Consider the following 9,859-nt stretch of genomic DNA (forward strand, 5'->3'; position numbering starts at 1 on the left):
AGACAGGGTTTCTCTGTAGAGCCCTGGCTGTCCTGGAACTCAGAAATCCACCTGCCTCTGCCTCCAGAGTGCTGGGATTAAAGGCGTGTGCCACCATGCCCGGTTTTCTCTTTACATCTTTTAAGATCTTTTAAGATTTGCTTATTACATGTCCTGTGTGTCCACCTGAGTGTCTGCATGCGTGTGTGTTGGGGCATGCATAGAAGTTAGAAGAGAGCATTGGCTGTTCTTTTGCAATACTCTCCTGTTTTTGAGGCAGGGTCCCTCTCTGAACTTAGATCTGTGTTTTCAAGCACCAGCGATCCTCCTGATTCCACCTACCTTGGAGTTGGGGTCACAGGCTTGGAGTTGGGGGTCACAGGCTTGTATGCAGGAGGCTGCTGCTTCCCTGGGTTCTGTTATCTGAACTCAGCTCCTCGGGATTGTGAAGCCTGAGCCATCGCTCTAGCCCTTTGCAACTTTTAAAACAGTTGTCATAAACAACTTACCAAGTTGTTCTTGAACTTTTAACCTTCCTGCCTCAGCCTCCTGAGTAGTTGGAAATATAGCCACCAGACCTGTCTATTAACATCATTACTATTCACTGTTATCACTACTGTAGGAAATCAAAGCCAGTTGTGAGAATGGAGAAACACATTAAGGTACCTTAGTTGGCAAGACCTCTAGGGCAGTATCTTGGGTTTGAGCAGAAGTAGCTTTACTCAGGATAGCTCTGCATTCTGCTTTCCTTAGGAGGCACCCGCCTGAATTCAGGAAGACGGTGTGATTCACAAATATGTCAGTGTGGTCCCTTGAAGCCATGGCTGTCATATGCGTTTCTGCCATGTGTTGAGGACCTGCTCTGGGCTTTCAGGATGTTCTTGGTAGCTGGAATTTTACGATGCAGGAATCTTTCTGGAATAAACACTCTGACACCAGTGAGAGTGGAAGAGATGAGACATTACCTGTGGACAGAAGCCAGGACAGCTCCTGAAAGGCTTCAAGGCTGGGTCCAGTTGGTCTTCTTATTTTATAATCTAAAACCACAAGGTGGAGCTGGCAAGTAAGCGTGATTTTACAGAAGCCTGCCAGGCAGTCAGTGGGTTGTTAAGGTCAGCGACCCATTGTTTCAGCCATGTCTCCAGAACATTCTGTTCCAGGTAGCAAGTGAAGTCTTTTCTACCTTATTTTATTCTACTTTGGTTATTTGGTCAATGTTCTTGATCTTAGCCAAAATGCCAAGAAGTGATAGCCATTTGGTTACGATTTGAATTTCATTTCTGAGATAAAATATTTGATAAAGGCAACTTAAGGAAGCAAAGGTTTATTTTGCCTTTCAGTTCCTTCCTTCCCTCCCTCCCTGTGCCCTCCTTCCCTCTCTCTCTCTCTCTCTCTCTCTCTCTCTCTTTCTTTCTTTCTTTCTTTCTTTCTTTCTTTCTTTCTTTCTTTCTTTCTTTCTTCCCTCCCCTCCCTTCCCCTCCCTCCCTTCCCCTCCCCTCACCTTCTCCCCTTCCCTCCCCTCCCCCTTCCTCCCTCCTTCTCTCCTTCCTCCCTTCTTTCCTTTCCTTCTGTTTATTTCTGTTCTCAACCATACGACTGGTTTGGAGCTCCTTTTTGTGGAGCAAACTGACTTGGAACTCATAGAGATCCACCCTTCTCTACCTACTGAGTGCTGAGATTAAAGGCTTGGCCCGCCATGCCCCACCATTTCTTTTCTTTTTCTTTTTTCCTTTCTTTTCTTTTCTTTTCTTTTCTTTTCTTTCTTTCTTTCTTTCTTTCTTTCTTTCTTTCTTTCTTTCTTTCTTTCTTTCTTTCTTTCTTTCTTTCTTTTTGGTTTTTCAAGACAGGGTTTCTCTGTGTAGCCCTGAAATGAGTAAATCCTATTTAATTTAAAGCAAGGGAGTTGTGTGTGTTGGTTTAAAAGCATTCGTTCGTTTGTGGTGCCACTAAGGCTTTTCCCCAAGCTTATCTCTGGCTTGAATTTCACTTGAAAGCCTGTCTTCTTGCTTGCTTGAATCACCTTGCTGTGTTTTCATCAAGGAAACTCACACTAGGGGGTCTGATAACCAACTGATCTGTCAAAACATTTTCTTTTCCAGAATAGTCTGTGACTCACCAGGAATGGCTTTAGTCATGCTCATGGATGGATATATTATTTATTATTATTGTTTGAGACTGGCCTTTAATTCCCTATATAGCCATGGATGACCTTGAACTGCTGGTCCTCCCATCTCCACCTCCTGAATACAGCTGTGTGTGTATCACTGTGCCGGGTCTATGTGGTGCTGGGGATGGGACCTACGACTGTGCACGCTAGGCAGTCACCCTACCAACTGAGCCCCGTCCCCATCCTGACTATTCTATCTGTGTCCTTCTGCTTTTCTCCAGGTCTCTCCCTGGTGTTCTCCTCGCAGAGCTGTGTAGTCTTCAGCTTCCCACTCGGCAACCTCGTGCTGATGGCACAGATGCCTGGCCTCTGGGTAGCTGAAGTTAGGACAGGCCACATTTGAAATATACAGCAGACCCTTGTTTTGACTTTCTGGTCTAGAGGTTGATGTGTGTCATGTCAGGAGCCACTTCCATTCACCTAGATTTCTTTCAACTAGGCAGTGATAACCTCCTGGAGATTTTGAGAAGAAAATGGTGGAAGTATACTCTCTTGGGGCTTGCCGATGTGGAAGCCAATTATCTGATTGTCAGAGCATACCAGTACACGACTCTGACCAGTGTCCAGGTAAGAGAGGGTTTGGACAGTTTGGATTTTATGTTTCCTAGAGGAGAACATGCATTTGTATAAGTTCATCTAATTTTATCGGGAAGCTGTGCATTCGAAGAAGCCCTGAACAGGGGTGGATGCTAAGTGCTTCCCAGTATAGCATGTACTCTGCAGACTCCCGTCTTCTGAAATCACTGACGATGTATACACGTTAATCACTTTCATGGTTTCTTACACTATAGCAGATCTGATCTGTGCTGAGCCAAATAAGCGTGAATATTTAGCTTATGCTTGCTGCCATGATATTGACAGGAGTTCTGATGTATGCTTGACTTAAACACCAAAGTAAGTGTGGCTCTGTATTGCAAAGGTGGAGGTTTGCAAGCCAAGCAGGACGTAGAAACCCACTGACAGAGCCTACTGGACACACCAGGGAGAGGTGTCGACAATGGTGAAACACTTGTCCCTATTTCTTCGTAGATTTACTTTAGAAATTATTACCATTATTACTGTGTGTATGAGTGTGCCACGGCTCCTGTGTGGAGGTCAGAGGACATCTGTGTGGAGTCAGTTCTTTCCTTCCACCTTACATGAGCTCTGAGGGTCTCCAAGCTTGCCCAGAAAGCACCTTCACCCACTGGGCTGTCTCACCAACTCATTATTGGCTTTATTCTTGCTGAGTTGAAAGGAAAATATTCCTTCATAGCATTATGTTTCCACTTTGCTTTTTTTTTTCTTTTCAAGATTTATTTATTTATCATACACACTGTAGCTGTCTTCAGACACTCCAGAATAGGGTGTCAGATCTCATTATGGATGGTTGTGAGCCACCATGTGGTTGCTGGGATTTGAACTCAGGACCTCTGGAAGAGCAGTCAGTGCTCTTAACCGCTGAACCATCTCTCCAGCCCCACGTCTCCACTTTGTATTGGAGAGAAAGACTGAGTCTTTCTGTCTTCAGTCTTGAGTCTTAGTGTTAGTAAATGAGACATGCTACGGTCCTGCTTAATAACATGTTAACATGTTAATTAACAACATAGCAACAAAATGTTCTGTAAATGGAGACCAAGGTGAGTCAGATGAGACTTCAGGGTTTAATAGTTCTATAACTCTTTTGTCTCTTAACAAAAGGTCTTGCTTTGTATCCCTGGATAGCCTGGTACTTACTATGTACTGAACTCACAATCTTACCACTTCAGCTACCACGCCCCCCTCCCCTCCCCCCAAAAAAAAATAATCCCAAGGGCTAGGATTACAGGTAAGAGCCGCTGTGCTTAGTTTCTATAGCTTTAAAGAAAATTTTTTTGGGAGGCTGAGGCAGGCCAGCCTGGTCTACAAAGTGAGTTCCAGGACAGCCAGGGCTATACAGAGAAACCCTGTCTGAAAAACCAACCAAACCAAAAAAATTATTTTGAGACAGGGTCTTGTGTATTCCAGGTTGGTCTCCATTGTAACTGAGAGTGATCCTGAACTTCTGGTCTTCCTGCCTCCACCTCCCAAGTGCTATAACTGCAGGTATACACTGCCACATTTGTTTTGTGCAATACTAGCTGGGATTGAATTCAAGGCTTTTATACTTGCTAGGCAAACACTCTGCTCATGATCTGCACTCACCCTGATCCTCCTCTTTCAACATTTTTAAAATTAAATTTTATTTTATGTATTTTGGTGGTGGTGGTGGTGTGTGTGAATCTTTGACTGCATATTTGGGTGTGTAACATTGCTTAATGTCCTCAGAAGAGGGTGTCAGAGTCCCTGGAACTGGAGCTACAGACAGTTATGAGCCTTCATGTGGATTCAGGGACCCAAACCTGGGCCCTCTGCAAGAACAACTACTTTTAACTTCAAAGCCATCTCTCTTGCCCTGTGTATGACTATTTTGCCTGTGTGTGTGTGTGTGTGTGTGTGTGTGTGTGTGCATGCTCTTTATAAACTAGTATTTTCAGGTTTATAAACAGCAGACAGGAAGTCAAGTTCTATACGCATGTGTGTGTCTAGTGGTCAAAAAAAGGGCACCACAACCGCATCCTCTGTAATTGCAGTTACTGGTTTTGTGAGCCACATGAATTCTGGGAATTGAACCCTGGTCCTCTTGAAGACCATCCAGTACTCTTAACCACTGAGCTCTCTAGCTTTTTCCTATAACTTGTTGAAGTTTCATTTTTCTCACTATCTTAGATCTTCAAATTCTAGAAACTATCAATAAATTGAGGTGAAATGAAACGTGTTTTACTTTGAAAAGGCAAGGCTTGGTGAAGATCAGTGTTTTTCCAATGTGAACTTAAACTAAATAAATGACTGTACCTTTTATCTAGTCAAACTCATTTTTATATCCATGTCCCTCGTACTCTGTTCACTGTGACAATATGATAATTTAAAAAATTTACATTAAATGAGACTTTTGGAACTGAAAGTATCAAAAACAAACAAACAAACAAACAAACAAGGACCTCCACCCCAAGAAAACATTCAGAAAGGAAGTTCCTGTAGTGACAGGTGTCAGATAAGAAGTGGTGGCATTTCAGAGTGGGCGGGGCCTGGGATCATTAGATCTGGTCCCAGCATTTTGTCCTTGGCTCAGAGACTGGCTGACTGGAGATTACTCAGTGGTAGAGTTGGGGATGAAGCTTCTGTGGTTCTTCCCATGACATAAGCAACTCTCGCAAGGGCATGCCCCATCCAGGGTTCTAAAAGGTAGATTAGCTTTGACCCTGTTAAGCCATTATGGTTAAACTCAACTGGTGTCTTCCAGGGCATTGTTTAGTGGTTTGATGTTCAGCTGTGCTCAAGGAAACTCAAGGAGACTAAAGAGAAAGAAACATGGCAGGACCATGACTACTGGTGGTTTGCTGGCCTCCATTAATGAAAACAGGCAATAAACTGCTTTAGCTGGGATTCCACAGATGGCTGGGGGCTTAAGGCTGTCTTGCTCATGACTTAACAGACACAGAGGAAACCAGGAGCAGACTTAAAACCCCATAAACTGAGCGTAGACATTTCAGGAATATAATTAGTGCATGACATACATTTACACTTTATTCGTAAATATACTTTAATGCATCAAGAATTATCCTTCAGGAGTTGCAGAGATTGCTCAGTGGCTAAGAATGCCGGCTGCCATCGCAGCCAGTGGGAATTGTTTCCAGCACACACATCAAGTGGCTCACAATTGCCTGTGATTCTAGCTGCAGGAGATTCAACCCCCAACCCCCAAATTAAAAGCTTTTCCAATGTATTTTATCCTTGGACACACACACACAATGTCAAATTAAGAACCGAGAACCTTAATTCTCTCTTTTTTCCTATCTTGCCATTGATTTGGATTTGCTATAGTTTGAATACTCCTCGTCCCCATTTGATAAGAAGAGCAGTTATAGGGGGTACAGCAAGTATCTTATGGACCCCAAATGATGGAGAAACATATGCTAAAAATGACCAGGAGTCTGTGCTGGGAGCAAGCATGTCTCACATGGTAGAACTGAACTCTCTGTCAGGGAGATGGTTTCTGTTCGTTGCCTCACTGTAACCTGTACTTGGTAATACTTTGCTCAGTTACAATTGAATATTGGACTTTGTGACGTCTAATTTCATGTCTGTCCAGTCTAGTCTGTGCTTCTCAGGATAGGGCTTCTATCTTGTTCAATTTTATATTCCAACTCCTCTTAGGATGTGCCCCACCTCACCCCCGTGGCCCTGTGCTTGCCAGACAAGTGATTTGTATTTGAACTGAACACCCAAACCCTCTTACAGAGTCCTGGACACTGGTCATGCTTAATAAATGTCTGTTGGTGGAGTACATGGATGTACTGGAAGGAAACTCTGCCTTCTGAATTTAAAGATAAGCAGAGGGGAAAGCAGAGGCTCCTGGGTAGGATGAACAGTAGGACGAACAGATTCAGCCTTTTGGTGTTTCTGTTTCGAGGAAGGTCTGGCGTATCTCAGGCTGGTCTAGAATTCGCTATGTAGCCAAAGATGACCTTGAACTCCTAGTCCTCCTGCCTCTAAAGTACTGTTTTATATGGTACTGGAGATCAAATCCAGGGCCTTGTGCCCGCTAGGCAAACACTATTAATTGAGCTGCATCCCCAGCCTGACTTCTCTTTTTGGTGGTGGTGGCGGGTGGGGGTGTGGGGGGTAGGGGGTGGGAGGGTGGGGGGAAATATTTATTTATTTACTTTTATTTTATGTATATGAGTACACTGTTGCTGTCTTCAGACACATCAGAAGAGGGCATCAAATCCCATTATAGATGGTTGTGAGCCACCATGTGGTTGCTGGGAATTGAACTCAGGACCTCTGGAAGATCAGTCAGTGCTCTTTAACCATTTTTTCTCCAGCCTCCACCCCCCCCCCCAGCCTGACTTTTAACCATATGATTTGGGGTAACTAATCTTTCTTTAGCCTTTGGGGTTTCGTGTGCACATCTAAAACAGGTTTGCAGTCCCAAATCTCACAGAGGGCCTGCAGCTCCGGTAAGTGCTTGCCTTCAGGGTCAGCAATAACAAACGTTCCCTTAGTGCTTTCTCTTGTTAATTATGCTGCTGGAGTGGTTGAGGCTGCTTGCTTTTCTTTTCCCTGCAGCTCTTGGATTGCTTTGGGATTCCCGTGCTGATGGCCCTCTCCTGGTTTATTCTCCGGGCAAGATACAAAGTGATCCACTTCATTGCTGTGTTTGTCTGTCTGCTGGGTGTAGGGACTATGGTTGGTGCAGACATATTAGCTGGGCGAGAAGATAATTCAGGTGAGATTGTATCACTTGCACCTGTTAGTCTGGCAGAGTTACACTGACGGAAGTGGGTGGTAGAGGAACTCAGCAGGAGTCCATGCTGTGAACAAGTGCAGCAAGCAGGCTTGCTGGGCTGGCCCCTCCTCAGTGAGGTGTGCTGGCTTCCTCAGCACTTCCTGTAGTACTTTCTCATTTGCTGCTAAACATTTGGTGGTTGTTTTCTTGTTTAACTGCCTTTCCCCATTTAAACGTGATTAAAATTTTGTTTTGAGTATATTTGTAGAAATCATCTTTCTCTTAAATCACTTTGGATGTGTTTTTCTGAAACCCTCTGTTGTTGAGCTAGCTCCCCTTTATGGCATTCTTTTGTTTCTTTTTCTTCCTCCCCCTTTCTTTGTTTCTTCTCTCTTTCCTTCCCTTCCCTCTTCCTTCCTTCCTTCCTTCCTTCCTTCCTTCCTTCCTTTCTTTCCATCCTATCCTCTCCCTACCTTCTCTCTTTTCTTTTCTTGAACTCAAAAACTCAAAACCCTCCTTCCTCAGCTCCCACCCCACCCCCACCCCCACCCCCATGGCAGTGGGAGGACATCCCACTCACCACCACTCTCAGACTTTAGTGTTTCCTTTCCATCAAAAGAGACCTGGCTGTTTTCTGTTTTGTTTTGATCTGAGTGTTTTAGTATATTTTTCTTTCTTGCTTTCTTGCTTTCTTTCTTGCTTTCTTTCTTGCTTTCTTGCTTTCTCTCTCTCTCTTCCTCTTTCTTTTTTCCTTCCTTCCTTCCTTCCTTCCTTCCTTCCTTCCTCCCTTCCTCCCTCCCTTCCTTCCTTCCCCCCTCCTCTCTCTGTTCTTTTTTCCTTTTCTTTTTCTTTTCTTCTTTTGAGACAGGATTTTTTTTTCTTCTTTTTTTCTGTATATCCCTGGCTGTCTTGGGTTAAAGGTGGGTGCCACTACTGCCTGGCTGGAATATTTCAGTTCACAATATAGATGCTAAACCAGGTCTGACTTTACCAGATCTCCAAGATAACCTTAATATCTCCTTGGATCAAAATAAAACCACTTCTTTCACCTAGCATCCTTTCCCGCAGTTCTAACAAATTCCCTGCACTACATCTGTGAACTCGTCCTGTCTTTAAATGGCTTTCTCTCAGGATGCTACACAGTACCATCTTCCACTCTGTTGGTCTCCCAGGGAGTAAAAATGTGAAAACGATGGCAATGTTGTGCCAGACAGTAAGGGTGAGAGCCTTTAGACTTACAGAAGCTAGGATTCAATAAATTTTCTCAAATGAGCAGTGTTTGCTAACTCCTGGCTCACCCATTGACAACACATTTCTTTTTGTGCCTTGCTGCCCTGTAGGGAGTGATGTTCTTATTGGTGACATCTTAGTCCTGCTTGGGGCTTCCTTGTATGCTGTGTCTAATGTGTGTGAAGAATACATCGTGAAGAAGCTGAGCAGACAGGAATTTTTAGGAATGGTGGGACTATTTGGAACAATCATCAGCGGCATACAGCTGTAAGAATTTAAAACTTTTCATGAAAACGAAACGAAGAATTACGGGAGAAGTGGGTAGAGGGCAGGACAGTCAGGGATGGGTGTGACTTACAACAAAGTGTAATGACATATACATGAAGGGCCAGCAAAATGCCCCAGGAGGTGAGGATGCTTGCTGCCTAGCCTGAGGACCTGGCTTCAATCCCTAGGACCAACATGCACCAATGTGACAGAGAAGAAACTACAAATGGTCCTCTCCCCTCTGAGGCACACTGTGACACGTATGTGTATGGGTGTGTGCATGCGCATTTTTTTCTTTTTTTGATTTTTGAGACAGGGTTTTTCTGTGTAGCCCTGGCTGTCCTGGAACTCATTCTGTAGACCAGGCTGGCCTCGAACTTAGAAATCTGCCTGCCTCTGCCTCCCAAGTGCTGGGATTAAAGGCGTGTGCCACCACTGCTTTTTTTTTTTTAAATTAGTAAGTAGGGGCTCGAGAAATACCTCAGCAGTTGAGATCTCTTGTTACTTTGCCAGAGGACCTTGGAGGGTTGGGTCTCAGCACCAGCATGATGGCTTACAACCGTTGTAACTCTGTTTCCAAGGGACGAAACTCTCTTTTCTGCCCTCCAAGGGCACCAGCATATACATAGCACGTAGATGTAGATGCAGGCTGAACACTCATACACATAAAATAAAAATAGATGAGTCTAAATTAATGAATGAGAAAATATTTGATGATTACTTGCTCCAACTACTGTTGTTTAACCCCACATCACATTTGAAATCTATAACTTGGGGCTGGAGAGATGGCTCAGTGGTTAAGAACACCGACTGCTCTTCTGAAGGTCCTGAGTTCAAATTCCAGCAACCACATGGTGGCTCACAACCATCCATAGTGAGATCTGACGCCCTCTTCTGGTGCATCTGAAGACAGCTACAGTGTACTT

At 44.1% G+C, this 9,859-nt stretch overlaps 1 protein-coding gene across 1 annotated transcript in view; it reads left to right on the forward strand.

The window, feature by feature from the left end:
• Slc35f2 (solute carrier family 35 member F2) overlaps positions 1 to 9,859 on the forward strand; it is a 47,417-nt gene that overhangs the window by 28,412 nt on the left and 9,146 nt on the right. The window contains exons 3-5 of the mRNA XM_021172419.2: positions 2,586 to 2,713; positions 7,277 to 7,436; positions 8,777 to 8,933. Coding sequence (XP_021028078.1) covers positions 2,586 to 2,713; positions 7,277 to 7,436; positions 8,777 to 8,933 — 445 coding nt within the window. The remainder of the gene's footprint in view (positions 1 to 2,585; positions 2,714 to 7,276; positions 7,437 to 8,776; positions 8,934 to 9,859) is intronic.

This window comes from Mus caroli, chromosome 9 (genome assembly GCF_900094665.2).
Source record: "Mus caroli chromosome 9, CAROLI_EIJ_v1.1, whole genome shotgun sequence".
Taxonomy (NCBI): domain Eukaryota; kingdom Metazoa; phylum Chordata; class Mammalia; order Rodentia; family Muridae; genus Mus; species Mus caroli.